General features: G+C 36.6%; 1 protein-coding gene and 2 pseudogenes across 1 annotated transcript; 2 read left to right on the top strand and 1 right to left on the bottom strand.

The window, feature by feature from the left end:
- The first annotated feature begins 3,465 nt into the window (after positions 1 to 3,465).
- LOC143623560 (receptor-like protein kinase FERONIA pseudogene) lies at positions 3,466 to 6,033 on the top strand (annotated as a pseudogene).
- Positions 6,034 to 10,097: 4,064 nt separating this feature from the next.
- On the top strand, positions 10,098 to 12,583 carry LOC143623559 (receptor-like protein kinase FERONIA pseudogene; annotated as a pseudogene).
- A 1,394-nt stretch (positions 12,584 to 13,977) lies between these two features.
- On the bottom strand, positions 13,978 to 14,355 carry LOC143623557 (uncharacterized). Its single transcript, XM_077094436.1, has one exon. It carries the CDS (start codon positions 14,353 to 14,355, stop codon positions 13,978 to 13,980), a length of 378 nt encoding a protein of 125 aa, XP_076950551.1.
- Between the last annotated feature and the right edge of the window lie 7,431 nt (positions 14,356 to 21,786).

Here is a 21,786-nt window from a genome sequence, read left to right as displayed (position 1 = left end):
CCATCACAAACATTAATTGATCCAAAGTAAACCAAGATGTTCAATGGACGAGCAAGCACCACTACCATCTTATCTTTATCCATCATCATGCTCATGATCATCATCAAAGACTGCCATGGATGGACCGCGGCCTGCAACGGCAGCACTGCGGCCGAGTGCCAGCTTCTGGTGGACGAAGACCAAGAGTTTATGATGGATACTGAAGAACATAGACGGATTCTGGCCGGGAACGGAGGTCATATCACTTATGAAGCTCTACAAAAGAACAATCCGGCTTGTGGCAAAAACTGTGCTGGAAGATATGATCCTGGTGGTAGGAAATGCAAGTTCTATGATTATTCATGCAGGTGATTGATTATAAGGGGTCATGTTGGCTGGTTATAATTATGTGAATCTTTTGGTTTGTGTTTGTGGGTGATGTTGTCTTGGTTTATAGTTTAATTTTGGATCTCGAATAAATTTATATGATATATGAAATGGTATATCATTTGTGGTAATTAGTAATTACTGTCTGGAGACCAAAGGAATTCGGTTTAATATTAAATTGTGGTAATGTTGTGATGCTTTAATTTGCTTTACGGTTGAATATATGATTGGAGTGAGTCTCTCCAATTTCTTAAGAGAATTTAACACTTTATTATATACCAAATATATTCAATTATAAAAATAAAATGAAATGGCCATCTCCTTCAAGGTCACCATATAGACCGCCACCGCCGCCATCACCATTGTCAATGACATCTGTGTTGGAAATAGTCCCGATCTTGTTAGTGTAGGTCCCGAAACCGGATCCGACAATGAACGGCTTTGTTCTTGATAAGTGCTCGAGACGGGTGCGGTATAAACAAATGACCGAACATAAATGATATAAAGATAAAATAAATGAACGATCTCGTTATCGGTTGAAAGATTTAGTATATTAAACACGAACCGTCCCACCCAAGGTGAGATCCCCTTGGGTGGATGTTTATACCATACAAACACACACTAAAACTAACAACATAAGGCTCTATTTATAGCCAAACAACTTTCTAGAAGCTCTCCTCCGTTGAAGCTAAACGCGCGTCCCGAAGCTCTCGTTTCGTGTCCGGTTTTGCTCGCAGACATTAAATATTATCTTGACCATAAATATATAACCGGTTTCGTACTTTGATATCGCAAGTCACATTTTGGCCTTACAGTTAGTTTGCAAACGTTTATTTAAACTTCATTGGAAAACTCCAGTTAGTAAAGTTAGGATGCAAATTGTAATTAGTTAATAGTTTGTGTAAATGTTGTAACTAGTTAGAAAATAAACGAAGTGCTGCGTTGTATTGATGAACCATTGTGACGGTTAGAAACAAGATTCCGGCCGGCCTAGAAACAACATATTTTCTTCCAGGAATTCATAATACAAAATCATTTTCGTTAAATTGTTATTCTTGTATATTTGATTTCTATTCGTTTGTTTAATTGATCCTATCAAGAAGGGTCATCAAGTTGATTCTTGATGAATATCTTTAGTCAACAATTTAACAAGTTGAAAGTAATATAAAGTTTTAAAATAGCATGAAAAAGATAATTTACAGTTGACCAAGTCAATGCCTCAAATTCTCAATGAATGAAAGCCAAGTGAGGAACAGCTAACAAGACAGCAACACCCGAAGAACACCCAAATCTCTAGAAAAAGATTTTGTGATGTTTCTTCATGGATTGCATGAAGACTTTCACTGTTTCACATTAAGGCGTTGAATACGCTAGCTATTGCTAAGTACTTTCTATAGATCTTAAACTATGTTGTGTAACAACAACCCGCGACGAATCTAGAACGTTTTGTTTTGTGGGTTCATCTTTAACTTTTACTTTTTCTTTCAGTGGTCAATTTCTCACAAGTAACGTTAAAATTTTCCGTCGGGTCAGGTTGGCGGTTCAACATTTTCGGGAGCCCAAGGCGAATTCCTAAACTGGGGCCCTTTCATAAAATTCTTTGTAACTTTGTTTACGATACTAACAGGCTAAAATATGATGAAACTACCTTATGGTGTACTGCTTTTGCTACAGCAGTGCACTTAAAAAATACTTTATATTATGCGATATTGTTACAACTAATTAAGGTGACAATTTCTATACATACAATTTAAGTGTCTAAATTTTGGTATGCTATCAAACTGGTGCAGTGTGGACTTGATGGGGAAATGCTCAATTAAACAGGTTTTCGAGTACATTAATGAGTTAGGAGGGAGCAAAGTTCGGGAAAAGGAGAAATGCTTTGGTGTTTAATAAAATAAAGGTATGAGGTTTGCATGCATATGAAGAATATTGAAGATATCAAAAAATCAAGTATTTAATTGGATTAAAAAAAAGATCAAAATGAAAATTTGAAAAAAATGGTGCAGGTCTGAGGATTACTTCTGATGATAGATTTAAGGGTTTTTTTTGTTTGTTCTTCTGCAAACCTTTCCTTGTTCAGCCTTTCACTGATTTTATATATTTTTATTTGTGTTAAAAAAGATATAGAGAAAGAAAGGAAAAAAGAGACTAAAAGAAAAAAACAAGAGGGACAAGTCTCAAACCCGGGTCCATTTAGTTACAAACAAACGCGTTAACTGCTGGATCACTTGACCATTAATTGGTGCATATGAGCCCATCTTATATTTTATTTATTGCTTAAACTTACAAGCTTTTTTTATATTGCTACTGTGTTAAATTCCAAAAACTCAGTGGGTTCTAATGAATTCTAACCCTACTTTGTAGGTCCGTCCAGACAACGACCTAATAACTGCATCGAATATACATATAATATAATCATAGATGGATAGAATAGAGGGAAGGAGAAAGAAGGGATAGTCCATATTTTATTACATTTCTATTTACATACACATTATGATAATATACACATGAATACAAATAATACCATAAGTTATATCATAAGTGAGAGTAATGGTGTAAATAAGTGAGGAGTAACGGCGGGATTGATGTCTACATTAATATATATTTACAACACGCATCATATAAACTATTAACATCAAGCTTCAGGATGATGTTAAATTGATAATTCGGAACTAATAAAATAACCTATTATTACTGGCCAGTTATGTTGCCTTATTAAAACATTTAGAAAACATAGTGGGACAAACTTAGTAAGGGCACGAACAACATGAGTTCAATAACAATGTTGATGATGATAACGGCTTCCGCTAACACCTTTCAGGTTGGTCTACCCTTGGGGAGTTGTCCTTTGGTTGCTTAATGCCTACAACTTTCTGTTAGTTTATTTCTTTATTTATATATTTTGATAAAACTATATAATATCATCCGTTTACCTTGAAAAAGAAAAGTCAAGTTTGAAGTTGATGTTTCATGTCCCCTATGTTCGATCAATTAAATACTAGACCGCGTTTATAAGTCTAGGCTATAATAACCATAAATATGAAAGAACACAACACATGACTTTTCAACACAACATATCAGTATCATTCTGTTAATACTCCAGTGCATGCTGAGCTGCAACCCATAAGGAAGAATGTTTGCTCATATCATTTATATAAAACCAGTAATAGGTACTCTTCTTCAAATATACAAGCCAAGCTAAGATATCAAGTTATCAACCACACTATGTTCCCCTTCAAAATACAACTATTTTCTTGGCTCATCTTCACTACCATGACAATCGTAACAGCCAAACCATATAAACCAACCGATTACTTCCTCCTCGACTGCGGCTCATCCTCCACCACAACTTCTGACCGCAAATGGGACGGTGATTACCATTCTGAATTTGTACCCTCAAACATCACCACCATTTCATTTCCATCCAAACCATACCACCTAGATCCTTCAGTACCCAAAATCCCTTACTCCACCGCTCGAATCTTTAACACGTCTACGTTCACCTACACCTTTCCGGTCTCTAGTGGGCCCAAATTCGTGCGTTTACATTTCTATCCAGCCACCTACGCCAACCTCAACGCAAACCAGTCTTTCTTCTCAGTATCGTCCAATGGCTACTCTCTTTTAACCAACTTTAGTGCTTTCCAAGCTGCCTCCTATCTAGCAAACACCAGAGTCAACGGTCCCCCTGTTCCTCACTTTGTCAAAGAATTCCTCATCTATGTAAAAGATACACATATCCTAAACGTTACCTTCACTCCCTCACCCAACTCATATGCATTCATCAATGGTATTGAAATTGTTTCAATGCCTGAAAATCTGTATTTCAATGCTAAGACTCCTAAATATGTTAATATTCTTACTGGACCCTTTATTGATAACCACACCGCGCTTGAAAATATTTACAGGCTAAACATGGGTGGGGGAGAGGTATCAGGTAACGACGATACTGGCATGTACCGGACATGGTATCAAGATAATAGCTACATATATGGAGCGGCGGTTGGGTTGACTCATGTTTATTCTAACCCCATCATGTATACCATGGCGACACCGAATTATACCGCACCAGAGCTAGTTTATCAAACCCAGAGGGGTATGGACAACATGGCTAAAAGGTACAATTTGACTTGGATACTTCCTGTTGATTCTGGCTTCTATTACGTGCTCCGCCTCCATTTTTGCAACATTATACCACAATACACAGGGAAAGATTACGTGGATTTCAGAATTTTCATTAATAATCAAACTGCTGAGAGCGAAGCCGATGTTTTCTATTGGACTCTAGGTAGCGGGTATCCTGTGTTCAAGGATTACATTGTGTTTGTCAACGATATCGATGGCCATCGAAGCAAGCAAGATCTGTGGCTTGCAATGCATCCTAATTCCAAGTTATCTAGATATAATGATGCTTTTTTGAATGGCTTGGAAGTCTTCAAGTTGAGCATGAATGATAATCTTTCAAGCCCCAACCCGAAACTTAGTCCCAAGCTCCCACAACCAAGCCCCACGTCTGTCGTAAAAGGGAACAAGAAGATTCCGCCATATGGCAAAATAATTGGATTTGTTGCTGGATGTTTAATCTTGTTGTCTGTTTTACTTCTTATTGTTTTACGGCGAAAACGACGAGTCAATCCCTATAGTAGCACCTGCTATCAGCCGTCATGGGGTCAAACTTCTAGCGATGCAGCACTTCCATCAGATCGCTGCAGACGTTTTACACTACAAGAAGTCCGAATTGCTACCAGTGAATTTAATGACAGCTTTATCATTGGCAGTGGAGGGTTTGGTAAGGTGTATAAAGGGCACGTGGATAACGCTACAACCACCGTAGCAATCAAACGCCTCAACCCGTCATCCAGCCAGGGTTTTCATGAATTTCGGACAGAGATAGGATTGCTGTCTAAGCTACGTCATGTACATCTGGTGTCGATGATCGGATACTGTGAAGACAATAGAGAGATGGTACTTGTGTATGATTACATGGCAAATGGGACTCTACAGGAGCATCTCTACAAGACAAACAAACCTACTTTGTCATGGAAAAGGCGTCTCGATATTTGCATTGGGGCAGCCAAAGGATTGCATTATCTCCACACTTGTGGAAAGCGTGCAATAATTCATCGGGATGTTAAGTCCACAAATATCTTACTGGATGAGAACTGGGTTGCCAAAGTGTCGGATTTTGGGTTGTCGAAGCTAGGCTCCAAAGATCCGTCCAAAACACATGTTAGCACAATGGTGAAAGGTAGTTTTGGGTATATCGATCCTGAATATTGCCGGACCAAACAACTGACGGAGAAGTCTGATGTGTACTCTTTTGGAGTGGTTCTTTTTGAGGTGTTATGTGCAAGACCTGCTATTGTTCAACATGTGAGCGACGAGCAAGTGAGTTTGGCAAATTGGGGCAAGACTTGCTTCCAAAAGGGAACACTAGCTGAAATCATTGATCCAAAACTAAGCGGTGAGATTGCACCCGGGTGTTTAAGAAAGTTCGGAGAGGTAGCAAGTAGTTGCGTGCATGCGGAAGGGAATGAACGACCAGCAATGGAGGAGGTAGTTTGGGGACTAGAGTTCGCATTGGAGCTACAAGAAGTAACTGAGAAAATGGATGGTCGTGACACAATGTCAAAAAATGAGGAACTACCAAATGGGTTTAAGTAATATGTTTAGAAACTAGTTCTTTTTTTAGAACGACAGTTTTTGTAATTAGTAATAACTATTATTGGGCGTGACGCTACTAAAGGAATCATATGTTGTACATTCATCATTCACAATAAAAGGCTATACATTGCTCAAATTATTCGACAATGATAGTCTTCCAATGGACATTCATCGTTCACAAATTAGCATAAACTTACTTAGTTAAAGTACGCAAATTATTCGCAAACTAAAATAAGTTGTAATATAAGAAGTTTGTGTTAAAAATCGGTACGTGCCGGCCGGTTGAACCAGTTAAACCGGATTTTGGTAACGCGACAGATATTTATAGAGTCCAGTATTTTTAGACGGTTTACTAGAAAATAACACTGTTAGTTTTTTTTTTAATAAATACCGATTTAAACCGGGAATCAAATAATTTTTTCTTTTTAATGTTTAGATGGGTCAGTATTAAGGATTTGAAATCCTTATAAGGCTCGCATAGTATGAAAGGGTCATGTCATCTCCAAAATTTCAAGTACTCGATTGACCAAACTGCTTTAGACGTGACGTCTAAACCATTAGACGATTCTGTCTCCTGTCAAATTTGATTTTTACAAATCCACAATCTTGTTTCCATAGCTGAATTCCAACCTTGTAAAACTATTTCAACCACAATTTAGGTGAAAACTTCTTTGAAAATGCGTACCAATTTTTGCATATAAAAAACCCAGTGTCGGTTTTTCAACTAAACATGTCAAACGCATAAATTCACCAATGAAACATGAAATTATCTAATCTTGCAGCCTAACACAAGAATAACAATGACAAGCTTCTTAAATCACCAACACAACTTGAAAATTAATGATCTGTGACATTAAACTTAATTCCAAACCATAAATCTTAAGAAAACGAAGTCTAGGTTGAAGCTCTTTACAAGAACAAGCTAATAATCCCCAATCTATGGATGAAAAACTCCAAATTTGAATAGTTGACCAACACAAATTACTTAGAAATAAAGAATCAAAATCAAACTATTGAACAAGCTTGAATAAGTGGCATACTTCAAAACTTTATCAAGACCACCTAGAAAACTCCAAGAACACCATGGAATTGCATATGGAGCTCAATGAGGATGAGTTATATGAGCCCTGTGACAGATGTAGAGTGTCTTTTGCGTACAAATCGAAGTGGGAGTGAGTGAGGAGAGGGTGTCGTGTTAAAAGGAGACACGCAAAAAATTGACAAAATCTGGTCTAGCATTAGTCTGGCCATATGAACCATTAGACGATTTGTCAGAAGTTATTTCACAAAAATATCTCGGTTGCACATTAAACGAGTTATGACAGTTCGCCAAACCAAATGTTTAGAAATTACATCTTTAGCCCTTGCACTTTAAACTTTTAGAATTGGCAGAATTGGCTCCTTAATTAACTTATAAAAGCCCAAAAATCAACCTGAAACACAATCGAAATTTCAAAAATCCATACATACACTCATATATATTTTATATACAAGGTGTTACATCTTCCCAATCTTTAGAACAATCTCTTCCTCGAGATCGCTAAAAAAATAAGGGATTCCCACTTAACCTTAATTTAACTTTTCTTTTTTGATCACTGTTCCTTCACTTCAAGCTGTCTTTCTAAAATATGTGTTTTCTCATCAATCCGTACATCCTGTAACGTTATTTATTGCGACTCATATGCGAAACACTTTTTAAGATTAGAATTATGAAATACATAGTGCATCTTGCTTAACTCCTTTGGTAGATTTAAATGATACACAATTGGTCAAACACGATCGGTGATTTCAAAGGGTTCTATATAGTGAAGACTTACTCTCCTTGTTTCTAAAACGAACGCCTTTATATGGCAATACTTTTATATCACACCCTACCATGAGGCTAGATTGTTTGATGACAGTTTGGTACCATACACAGAGAGGCAGAATGAAAATGATATACATTATTTTATACTAATTCTGCATTATGCTAAGATTAAAAACTAGGTCAAAGTGTAACTTCAAAACTTTATATCCTCTGACATTGCTGCAAGCTGCTATTAGTTCTATTATAGCTACCCCATTAGCTTATAAGCTTGAACTAACGGTTCAGCATACACCTTTATCCTTAAGCATCCTCCTATGATTACTATCCCACGTATACCTTAGATAAAGTACCTGAACACATGCTAAAAAGTATCAACTAAAAAGTTGAAAAGTTCGCGAGTTTAGCTCACATAAACAAAAATAAATAGGGCATTTACATACAGGTGCAACTTCATAGAATAGTAACCAACTTTCAAAAGTGTTCCAATTAGGTAATTCAACTTTAAAAAGTGTTCCAATTAGATCACTCAACTTTCGTGTTTGATTAAATTAAAAGTTTTAACATGTTTTTTTAGCCAATTTCTTTTTTGTTTCACATAGGAAATCTTTTTATCTTCTTTTTGAAGTTGACGTTGAGTGGCGACGTGAATTTTATTTTTAAATTTTAATATAATTAACATTTTTTAAAAATTTTTAAATTTAACTACATATATTGCAAATTTCGACACCCACATCTTATCATCCATTTCTTTCATGACGCACACAAAAATTTGTGAGACTTGATTTGAAGATTTAGTGACCTGGTTTGAAAAAAATATGCATCAGTGACCTAATTAGAACACTTTTAAAAGTTGATTACTATTCTATTAGATTTTCCCTTACATATATCCCATTCCTAAAATCATTTATTACGTATATACCCAACCTTAAAAATCAAATTACATATTTCCCCTTTCTAAACCATATATATTACATATTTACCCATTTCATTAAAAATCCTTTATTGAATTACACTTTTACCCTTAATGAAATTAATTTTTTTAAAAGATTAATAGTTTCTTATTTATTTTTTTAATCAAATGCATACATACATATTTGCACATCAAAATAGTTAACAAAATTTGCAGACTTGCTACCATACCCCAAACCCTAAATCTGAAAAACAACATCAAGGGTCAAACATTGCTTCACGGTGGTCAAAGCGACGGAGACGGTTCGTTTCAGGCGGGTTTCCACCGCTAATAGAAAAGGGCAGCGGTTGGTGGTCAAAACTAGCGTTGGCGACGGCAAGCCCGTATCTCCGACGAGTTTCCGGCCATTTCATCGCCGCCGGAAATGACCCCTGCCACCACTATTTCCCTCCTACGGCGAGTTAGAATACTTTTATAACAAAGATAACATTAGTGGTGTTGAAAATTTAAGATGGATCAACCATATTTTGAAGATGAAGAAATTAATTATTTGAATAAGTTTTATGAAATTTCCTTTGAAATGAATATGTGTCTTCATGGACATAACATCAAAGAGGACAAATTGGTAATTTCATAACAAAAGAGGAAATATGTAATTTATTTTCAATTGTTGGGGAAATATATAATAAAGTCTCTTAGTAAAGGGATATATAATATAAACCAAAATAAATTTATTCTAAAAGTGCTCAATTTGCATGTGTGCATATACAAGGTATTGTGTGTAAACAGGTAAAGATTATCATTTTGTAAATTGGTCAAGATTACAATTTTTAGTAATCAAATGAAATTGTTATTTTATGGAATGAATCGGAATGAGCAACTTTAATAAATGGATCAAAGTCAATATTTTTAGTAAATGGGTCAAGCCCATTATTTTAGTGAGTGGGTGAAAATTATAAGGAATGAATCAGAATGAACAACTTTAATAAATGGATCAAAGTCAATATTTTTAGTAAATGGGTCAAGCCCATTATTTTAGTGAGTGGGTGAAAATTATAATTTAATAATGGGTATTTTATTTATTTATCATATTAATTTTAGTAATCATATCAAAATTGACTAATACAAATGGATTCTTCATCCTGTCTGTTCAGTATTGAAAGCAAGTCCCTGTTTCCACACTAAATAACAAGTTAAGCAAGTCACTATTGATGGTACAACTCCTACTACAGAACATATAATCATAATTCCATCTTATTATCTAACCCAAAGGACCACGAAGACTTTTGAAGTCTACTCGTAAATAAGAAATGCGATTTATATTATATAAAAGAACAATGGTCAAGATTCTCTTCTCCACGTATTCAACCTTCAACCATCATGTTGGCCTACATTTTCCCATTCCTTTTTGCGCTCCTCTTCCCCACCACCACCACCACCACCGCACAACCGTACAAAGCCACTGAACGCTTCTTCCTCAACTGTGGTTCGTCCACCGCGTTAAACTCCAATTCCAACCAGAGATGGGATGGTGATGAATATTCCAAATTCGTGCCTTCCAACATCACCACCACCTCCTTCTCATCCACCCCCAACCACCTCGATCCCTTACTCCACCGCTCGAATTTTTAACACTTCTTCATTTACCTATACCTTTCCTGTCTCCCAAGGCCCCAAATTCCTCCGTTTACATTTCTACCCTGCCACCTACTCCGGCCTCAACACTGAAAAATCTTTCTTTGATGTGTCATCGAATGACTACTCTCTTTTAACCAACTTCAGCGCTTTTTTAACCGTATCATTTTTGCAAAATATCCGCACAGGGGCACAAGTCGTCAAAGAATTCCTGATCTATGTAAAAGATACAGAATTCCTAAGCCTTACCTTTACACCCTCACCCAACTCATATGCCTTTATCAATGGTATTGAAATCGTGTCAATGCCTGAAAAGCTCTATTTTAATGCTACTATACCCAAATACGTTAACCAGTATACAGGACCCATTATTAAAAACGACACGTCACTGGAAAGTATGTACAGGCTAAACATGGGTGGAGGACAAATATCGGTTCAAGATGATACGGGCATGTACAGGTCATGGGATCAAGATAATAACTACATATATGGAGCTGCAGTTGGGCTGACACCTCTTTATAAAAATCGGATCACGTATACAACGCAAATGCCCAATTATACCGCACCTGAGGATGTTTATCAAACCCAAAGGAGTATGGGCAAACTGTCTGACAAGTACAATCTGACTTGGATACTTCCTGTTGATTCCGGGTTTTATTACATGCTCCGCCTCCATTTTTGCAACATTATACCACAATACACAGACGAAGGCCAGGTTGTTTTTACGATCATCATTAATAATCAAACAGCTGAGAAGGAGGTTGATCTATTCTTCTGGACTAAAGGAAGCGGGTATCCAATATTCAAGGATTACATTGTATTCGTCAACAACACTGGTGGCAACCGAGGAAAGCAAAATTTGTGGCTTGCAGTGCATCCAAATCACCACTCTAATGAATACTTGGATGCTTATTTGAATGGTTGAGGTCTTCAAGCTGAGCATGAACGGTAATCTTTCAAGCCCAAACCCTGAAATTGTTCCTGAACACCCACGGCCAAACCCCGTTTCTACTACAAAAGCAAACAAGAAGACTCCACCATATGCCGCAATAATCGGAGGTGTAGTAGGATGTTTAGTCTTGCAACTGTCTGTTTTAATTCTTATAGTATTTCGAAGACAATCGCGAGTAAAACACTATAGCAGCACAAACAGTAAGTCATCACAGGGTCCGACTTCTAGCCATTCAACACTGCCATCAGATTGCTGTCATCATTTTACACTACAAGAAGTTATCGCGGCTACAAATCAATTTAATGAAAATTGTGTCATAGGCAGGGGAGGGTTCGGTAAGGTGTACAAGAGGTATTTAGACAACGCTACAGAAGCGGTAGCCATCAAACGCCTAAACCCTTCATCTAGCCAGGGTTTTCGTGAATTCCGAACAGAAATAATATTTTTGTCTCAACTACGTCATGTCCATCTTGTGTCCATGATCGGATACTGTGAAGATAAAGGAGAGATGGTTCTCGTCTATGATTATATGGCGAGTGGGACTCTTAGGGAACATCTTTACAAGACGAACAAACCTCATTTGTCATGGAAAAGACGTCTCGATATTAGGATTGGGGCTGCCAAAGGGTTGCATTACCTCCACTCTGGTGGAAAGCGTGTGATAATTCATCGGGATGTCAAGTTCACAAATATCTTACTAGATAAGAACTTGATTGCTAAGGTGTCTGATTTTGGTTTGTCAAAGCTAGGCTCCAAAGATCCGTCAAAAACACATGTTAGCACGTTGGTGAAGGGTACTTTCGGGTATATTGATCCTGAATATTGTCGGACCAAACAACTGACGGAGAAGTCTGATGTGTACTCATTTGGAGTTGTTCTTTGGGAGGTGTTGTGTGCAAGACCTGCTATTGTTCAACGGGTGAGAGACGAGCAGGTGAATTTGGCAGAATGGGGCAAGACTTGCTATCGAAAGGGTAACCTACTTAAAATCAGTGATCCAAAACTAAGTGGTGAGATTGCTCCAGGGTGTTTAAGGAAGTTCGGAGAGGTAGCAAGTAGTTGCGTGCATGCGGAAGGGAGTGAACGACCTGCAATGGAGGAGGCAGTTTGGGGACTAGAATTGGCCTTGAAACTACAAGAAGCTGCTGATAAACTTGTGGTCACATACTTAAAAGTCCTATTATATCTTAGTTTTGCAATAATTAAAATTGTCACACACTCGATATCCTGTTTATTTTTAATTTAGAAAACTTACAGAGAAATTTAAATTCAGGAAATGGGTGGGGATAATATAAGAAGAGAAGTTACTTCATATAAACATGGAAGCATAAATATTTAAATTCTTTAATTAATCATGTTTCACAACCGGAAATAAATTGTAATAGAAAAGTTTATTTTTAAAATTCACTTCAGAAGGTAGTCCTTGATTCTCGCTTAATCTCCTGGAAATAAAGATTTCGAATAAAGCTTTCAATTGTTTGTTGTATATGCATCCATTGATAGTTTGGCATTATCCTAGTAATAATTCAAAGATATTTTTAATACAATTGAGTGGAGTTCAATTTTCGTATATGTGGTTTGGCAAAATTTGCCAATTTAAATAAAAAGTTCACATCTTGCTTGTGACATAAGGTGGATCCAAAAACTTACCATTTTAGTCTAGATGAATAACACCATCCAATTTTTCTGTAAATTTGAAGGGCGTTTTAGTTTTTTTTTTTTAGCACATTTTTGATAAAAATATTTGAAGTTATCATTCTAGATGACTTAACTAATGTAAGTCCCAACTCCCAAACTACTTGGATGTACTAAAAATTTGGACAAATATGCTGAATGGCGGAAACATACAATAGACCAGAAAAAATAGGTAAATGAATGCTTGCCAACCACCGGGCTTGAAGATCCAGATCATTCGGAATTTGTCTATAAGCTTGAGATGATCCAACCAGGCCCGGCTCCGAAAATTGCTACAAAATTTGGGCCGAAGACGAGTATAAATTCGGGCCTAAAGACTTAAATAAAATATAAAATTCAATAACTCAAATAAAAGTAAATTATACGATGATAATTGTAATTTCAATACACAAAACATAAATATTGTAGCAAAAATAATCTAAATTACACACCTAAACGAAATTCACCATTTAAATTCTTTAACAGCAACATCGAGAATCATATTCTTGGATTGCAATCTTTTGCTCACGAAATTCACCGTTGTTAATATTTCATATCAAATGACAATTGCTATATAAAATTCAAACTCAGAAACTTCATTCTTTGATAGCGAACGAGCATCGCTTTGAGTTTTAGTATCGGTATCGGTATCGATGTCCCTAACTTCAAGCAAAGCTTTTCTTACATCCATAAGTTGAAATCTAATCGGTTTAACACTATCCACACGACTTTCCCAACGAGTGGGACACATTGACTTAAGAGTCAATCCTTTAACATTGTCTTTTAAAATCGGCCACCTCTTAGTAGAATTAGCAAAGACGGAATAATTCGTTGTATGACACCAAAGAATTCTCTAGATTTAGTGCAAGTATTAGCCATGTCACATAATACAAGGTTAAGAATATGACAACCACATGCGGCATAAAAAGCTCTAGGATTTATATCTAAGAATCTCTTTTGAACTCCTTAATGTTTTCCTTTCATGTTTGATCCATTATCATAGCCTTGACCACACATATTATTGACATTGAGGCCAAGAGACTTTAATTCTTCAAGTGTAACATCAAAAAGTCCCTTACTGGTGGTATCATCAACAATAAGAAAACCTAGAAAAGATAACTCAACAGCAACCGTATTATAGTTTAAATTGACATCGACATACCTCACAATAATCGACATTTGTTCTTGGTGACTTATATCAGGAGTGCAATCGAGGATGATAGAATAATACTTTGCTTGCTTTATCTTCTCGATGATTTCTGATCTAATCTGATGTGTTAGCAAACCTATTAACTCGTTTTGGATGTTGTGCCCAAGATAATGTACGTTTAGTTCATCATCCATAATACGCCGTACATACTCTTTTATAATTGGGTCAAACTCTTCCAACATCTCAATCAATCCCAAGTTTTCATTACTTTTTTTATACAACTTCCCCGAAATGCTAAACCATTTTAGCAAGAAATTTCACAAGTTTAAGAATCCTAAAAATAACTTCTCTCCAATAATCTCTTTCTTTCTTGAATTGTTCGTATGCTACTTTGTCAATTGTTTCCTTACATTTCAACCTTTTACGCATTTCAAACCATTGCTTCATATTCTTTAAATGCTTAATGCGAAGCTCATGATCTTTAAGTCTAATGGAAGAGTGTTTCCAATTCGTAAAACCATCGCTATCCAGCCCACCTTTCGGTTGCCCCTTTTCTAAAAAGTTTACAACAAAAACAAAATAGCTTGTCAACCTCTTTCGAATACACTAGCCACACTCTATCATAAGTCTCCCCATTAGATAGACGTCTAGTATACATGCTTGAAGAAAACCGTCTTCCAATTGAATTCACCCGACCCTTGTGAATAGTCTTATCTCGTTTTGGACATTTCTCAATCAAGATATTGATCATGTAAGGATTAAGGGTATCCCAATTTTTAGGATAAAAAATATCAATATTTGTATTCATATTAGCTCCATCCAAATTAACAACTTCCATATTAGCATCAACATCATCTTCCATATCTATCCACATGAATATCCAAATCAACATCGTCTTTATCTACATGAACATCCACACCAATATCATCTTCATCCACATGAGCATCCGAATCAGTATCATCTTCATCCGCATGAACATCCGCTCCAGTATCATCTTCATTCACATTGACATTACCATCAACATTAGCTTCAACATCAATCACATCATCTTCATCAACATAAACCCGCTCTTGCTCTTCTTTACCACTTCGAAGTTTGAGGTCGTTTTGAAAAAAACTCAAATATATCCCCAACTTGAGACTTTGTTAATTCTCCCGCACGTTTCCTCTTTTTAAGTTTTTGACTATCCGATAGATACTTGTGTTTAGGAGGCATTTTTTCTGCAATATATATATATATATATATATATATATATATATATATATATATATATATGTGTGTGTGTGTGTGTGTGTGTGTTAATTAAATTAGTTAAATGTGTTACTCTTAGTCTTATTCAACAAACAAACTCTTCTGCTTACCATTACTATTTAGTCATTTAGCAACAACACCTAAACAACTTAACAACAAATCCACAACTATCCAACGACTGTAATTATCCCAAAAACATAGGGAAAAACATCTAAACGTAGGCTCCTAAAATTAAAGCAGCTAACAAGTACAACATTGACACTCCTTAACTATATTTTTTGTAAATGTCATTTTAGACATACTTGACCAATTAACACGGTCATGATTTAATATTGAGATTATCCGATGGTTGTCATCATCCCAATAATCCGTTTTACACTTCTGGGGTTCGATCTGGTAGCTAGGAAATAATTTTATGAACTACACCAATAAGTAAATTTACAACTACCATTCAAAAAACAAAAGCTAGATCATGCACAAATGTCAGCCAGGATTGATGAAATATTAACAATCATGTGCAGAAAGTGTTTTTTTTTTCCGAAAGATAAAATTTTATTCACAAAGGGCCAAAACTAGGAATGATTACAATACAACTAGATAAAATTAAAATTACACTAATCTAGCCAAGAAGTTGATTTTGACTTAAACCGAGGGATAAACCAAGATAACCAAGAGACTTGATATCTTATCTTAGCATGATTAAAACATTTTCGTTCGACTTTACGCAAATGCCTCTCCCAAACTTAGTGATTGGCTCCTACTCTCTATGATAAATCCCACCATTCAGAATCCCACCCCACAAAATTCTATATTCAGTGTCATCTCCTCCCCATCATTAGGGTGGTAGCAATGAGGCTCGGGACAAAACGGTGCCTCGTGGGGGTATGAGGGAACACCGCCCCGACCCCAGCGGTAAAGACAAAAAACTCGCCGCTCACATTTACAGTCACCGCTCACCATCCTGTTTCATCCATCCTCAATGGTCACTTTAACGGCCATATGACTATTTGAATAAAAAAACAATTATTTTAAGAATATATTTATACTTAAACCCACAAAATTACACATTTTTCAGACCAAATTATTCATTCTTCATACCCGATTTAACAAACCACAATGTCGCCAATGATGGGTACGCCTCCCGATCGACACGCAAAGCATCCGTCATATGCCGGACGACGACCTGCGGGTATGGTGGAGCGCCATAAGCGCCGAGCTGTTTGGGGAGAGGGCCTTGGCCACGAAGGCCAAGGTCTCGGCCATTAGGACCCGCTGTACAGGTGCGTTCCTAAAATGTATAATATAATATAATAAAATATAATATAATATAATATAACATATTATAAGTTATTATATTATATTATATTATATTATATTATATTATATTATATTATATTATTATATTATATTATATTATATTATATTATATTATACAGGTATCTACACAGACTGATAGCGACGTCCGTTTCGGATGCAATATTGCTTGGGGGTTTGTAGACTATTTTGCCAATTATTACCACAGACAGGCACGAGGGTCCTTGATGGGTGGCACATACGTCACCCAGGTTGCGATCTCTTTAGGCCATGGAGGCCTGGTGGACGGCCTGGCTATCGCACCGACCCCTCCGCGCCCGCTGGACCGCATCTGTTGCACCAGCATGCACATTGTTAATTCGTTCGTCTGGCCCAACGGCCGGTACGACCGACTGGGGCCGGGGTGGGGCACCCCTTTACATCCCGGTGCCTTTAGTCCAGCCTCCCCCGCTTGCGGCAGCCTGTCGATGTGGGGGAGGGGGCCGGTGGGGATTTGGATGATGGTGATAACGCACATGTGGATCCGGACGCATATGAGGTACGTTTTATTATATTATCGTTTTACGGTTTCTTTTAATTCGTCATTTTAGTAAACGTATATTTATTGTTTTGTTAATTAGTCGCCACCGCTGCACGTTCCACGTACATATCGCGCGGTGTGTTTGGATCTTGCCACCGACGCCAGGTTGCGGGCCTGTTGCGCATCGGTAGCTGCGTACGAAGCAGGGGATTATGCAGATGGCGCGCTAGATTAGCTGGATTGTTCTCTATCTAGCAACGCAGCAGTCAGGATAGGACTACCCCGTGCCCCCGCTACCCCTCCCAGTTTTGGCCACGAGGCGAGCACGTCTGGCTTGAGACGCGGACGGGGCGACGACGTGGACGCTGCCCGTGAAGGATCGGGGCCAGGCGCAAGGCAGACGATGACGACGACATCGTGACGCGGCCTTTAGGGCCCCCGGCGACTTAGATTTCGGGGAGTTTTTGTAGATTTTTATGTTTTATTTGTTGCATTTACTTTTATTTGTACATTTTTTTGTATATAATACTTGTTTTGGTGTATATATGTGTTATTTGTTTTGACCGAACTCTTACCAAACGAGCTGACTACGAGAAGTCATTATTTATTAATATTAAAAACATTTTTTTATTTATTAATATTAAAAACATTTTTTTATTACTAATATTAAATAAAATAAACAATTTATTATTAAAAACAACAAAAATAAAAGAAAAAAAAACAAAAAAAAACATAATAAGACAAAAAATTAGAAGGTTTTCTAGAAAACAGAAAACCCCCTTATATGCGTCGTATAGCTTTATACGCCGCGTATGAGGGGGTTTTCTAACAAACCAATTTGTTGTGTGTAGAAAACCCATTATTATAATAATAACTAAAACATTAATATAATACACAGCATATGAGCATAGACCTTGGAAGTCACCAAAGAAGTTCTATTTGTACCTAAATTTACCGAACAACTTCTTTTTAACTGAGATGGCAACTATATATGAAGTTACATAGATTTTTTTAACGGCCAATTTTATTTATAATCACAAAAACCAAATCTAGCAAGCCGCGAGACCCGACCAAAATAAGGAACACCTAGTTACACCATTATACCTAAATTATAAAGGGAAAATTCCTAAAAATGTTTCATTTTAAGAGAGAGATTCTAATTATATCCCTTCTAAATTAAATTCCTTATTTGTCCCCTTACTAACTCGCCGTCACCTCTATGTTAGGAGTTCGAGACGACATGTTTATTAACTCGCCGTCTCCCCGCCATGTTAGCTCAAAACTCGTCGTCTCACTGTCATGTTATCTCAAAACTCGTTGTCTCCCCGTCATGTTAACTCAAATCTCGTCGTCTCCCCACCATGTTATCTAAAAATAAATCTACCTTATCTTACTAAAAACATGGATCCTAAACTAATTTAAAAAATATTTAAATATTTTTAATTTTATTGGTTTATAAATTCTTGTGTATAGGATTTTGGATAATAAAACGATTAAGAAAACTAATGCATACCATCAAAATCATTTTATGTGTACCTTGTTTAGATATAATTTTTTAAATAACAAAATTTATTAAATTTAATGTTTAAACTAACATGACGGGGAGACGACGAGTTTTGAGCTAACATGACAGGGAGGCAATGAGTTTTGAGCTAACATGGTGGGGAGACGATGAGTTTTTAGCTAGCATGACGGGGAGACAACGAGTTTTGAGCTAACATGACAATGAGACGAAGAGTTTTGAGCAAACATGGAGGGGAGATGGCGAGTTAGGGGGTTTTTGTTTTTTCACAAAATATCTTCCTGGCCTCTTTTGTCTGCCCCGCACAGACCACGCGCAGACATTGCCTCTGCAGACTGTTTATTTTTTCGAATATATTTCATTAAAAAACATCAATGCGCACTCTTCTTGGTGCAGATTTGGACATTCCACTTCTCACTTCTTCTAACATCTTCTCAACATATCCAACATATCATTATTATCTCCCTCCCCCACTCTTATTTTCTCTTCAAGCATCATTGTGCCTCGGAGTATGCATCAAAATCCACTCATTAGGGACTTTAAAACTTGGTTTGAGAATCAGACACTCATTTTCTGTATATAGAGTTGAGAAATGCTTATCACAGATTTGAGAGACACTGAGCAGATTGTGGTTGAGCTGTTCCACAAGATTGACTTCATCAAAGGTCAAAGTACCATTTAAGACCTTTCCTTGTTTCGTGATTTCTCCTCCTACGTCACCAGCAAAAGAGAATTGTCCGCCGTTGAATGGTTTGACATCAAACAGCAATGACTCATCTCCAGTCATGTGTCGGGTGCAGCCACTGTCCAAGTACCAAATACTATTGACAGGCCTTCCAGGCTGACCCTACACACATGAACAGTTAGTTAGTGGATAGGTCCCGAGACATAGTTTTCTCGGGAAGATTAAACAGAAAATCACCAAGTTTAATTTTATGATTCTTGAAGATGTAATCTTTTGGTGAATCAGAATTTGAAGAGCAATCCCTAGAGGAACTTGAATTATGATTACCTCGGTTTTGAAAAGGTTTTCTGGATTGCCTTCGTTTTGGTTTGGGCTTAACCACAAAATCTTCTGGATTAGCTTTTGTGAAAACTTTTGAAGGATTCTTGGGCTTTTCAGCTTCCGAACCCTTTGCTAACATTTTTCTTTCTGTTTGGGTTAGCCAAAATGGTTTATTTGGTTTCTTTTCTCTTTTTGATTTTGAATCGGTCTCACTGGAAGAAGAGTGAGTTTGGTGAGTCATTTTCTTAGGTTTGGGATCCACCTTAGGAAATGCCTGACCAAACGCACTGTTTAAATCTCTTTGTTGCCTGTGCCAGTTCTTGCAAGGTCTTGCAAGATGAGAAGGATTCCCACAAACAAAGCAACATTTTCTTTGGTTGCATTTATAGACTTCTTGCTCACTGAAATATGTGTGATTTGATGTATAAGGTGATGTAGTCAGGTTAACATGTTTGTAGCCTCTATCCATCTCATAATTATGAACATTTGAAAACTGAGAAGCAAAATAATTTGAATGCCTAGGTTTCTGTTGAGAGTAGTAATTGGCACTATCAAACCGATAATTAGGTTGAGAACTTTTGTTGTAATTATGAGAAAAAGAGGTTTTCTTAGGTGGCACGTATTTACAGGATGTGTGATGTGGTCTAAAAATATATATAATATTATATAAATATTCCTATACTTTCAAGTATTTTGAGCCAGGTTTTTATTGTATATACTCATAATTGGTTCATATGTGGGTTTTTAAGGTTCTAAGAGACAATGGGCTAAATTAGAGCATTTTTTACTAAACTTGAAACCAAGTATTTAAATAGTAATTTTAATAATAATGAACCCAAGTTTACATAATGCCAATAATTCATGCTTTTAAGTAATTAAAATAAAGTATAAACAAAGAAAGAAAGAAAAGAAAGAAACCTAAACATAAGTTATTTGAATCAATATGGTTTACTTATTTTCTTATCTGGTTGGACTTGTAGACGGATGGAGCTGACATGGATTACTCTTGGGCTGTTAACTAGTTCGTGGGCATTAGGCTTCTTTGTGGGCTAAAAAGAACAAAAACCCTAGAAGATTGATATTATGATTATAAAAGAAAGAGTAGCCGTGAGATTGGCAAGGCACAATCCAGCCGCAAGAAACAAGAAAATTAGCTACAGTGGGAAGTTGGTGTCTAGTTGCTACAAGAGTGGAAGGAACAATTATTGGATACTACGAAAGAAAAAAAAAAGAAATAAAAGACAAAATCAAATCCCAAGAGTTTTGGTGAAGACCATTGGTTCGAATTACTATTCTTTTCTTCACATACTTATTTCTTTATAATTATTATTATCATGAATACAATTATTTTTGTTTCGTATCTTTTTATGAGTAGCTAAATACTTTAAACTACCTAGGTTTTGGTTAAATACTATGTTAGATTAATGGTTTGACGAACTACTATTTGACGTTGGTTGATTTAGTGTTATGGTAAAGTTTTTAATTGGTTTGTTCATGATATATATGCGTAATTGACTCCGATTTTTGCTTTAATAATTACTCCACTTGTGTTTGATAGTCATTGGTGATTGTTAGATGCATGATTAGGTTGTCTACTTTGTGTTTTCAACTTCTTTGCGATTTATGGTCGAAAAAATCGTAGGAGTAATTATAGAGAGCGGATTAGATTTTATTATTCTATCTCTAGAGAGGCCGGGAGGCAATTTAGTGTTGTGTCATCTTTGTCTATTGTGGGGTTGGGGTACTAATTGCACGGGAGTGAGTTAGCCTAGGTCCCTTAAGATTATTGTGATACAAGTCATGTTCAAATTAATTAAAAATACCCCCTTTATATTAATATATATTGTATCTAAAGAGACCGGGAGGTGATTTGGATTTTGGGGTACCATAGTATTATTAGGTAAGGTGAGACCGGGAGGTGATCCAAACCTTTAACAATTGAGCTTCACATGTCATTAGAGTTCTAGGATGTCGTTGGTGAGGCCGGGAGGCGATCTAGCGTACTTTAGTGG

This window comes from Bidens hawaiensis, unplaced genomic scaffold (assembly GCF_021521415.1).
Source record: "Bidens hawaiensis isolate Kalapana, Puna unplaced genomic scaffold, B.hawaiensis_p1.1 tig00003488_1, whole genome shotgun sequence".
Classification (NCBI taxonomy): Eukaryota; Viridiplantae; Streptophyta; class Magnoliopsida; order Asterales; family Asteraceae; genus Bidens; species Bidens hawaiensis.
Note: the sequence above shows the minus strand (reverse complement) of the source record. Positions and strands in the feature narration are given on the sequence as shown.

Excerpts from the sequence above, each read along its gene's own strand:
- LOC143623557 (XM_077094436.1), bottom strand. The coding sequence starts at position 14,355 with ATGGATGATGAACTAAACGTACATTATCTTGGGCACAACATCCAAAAC.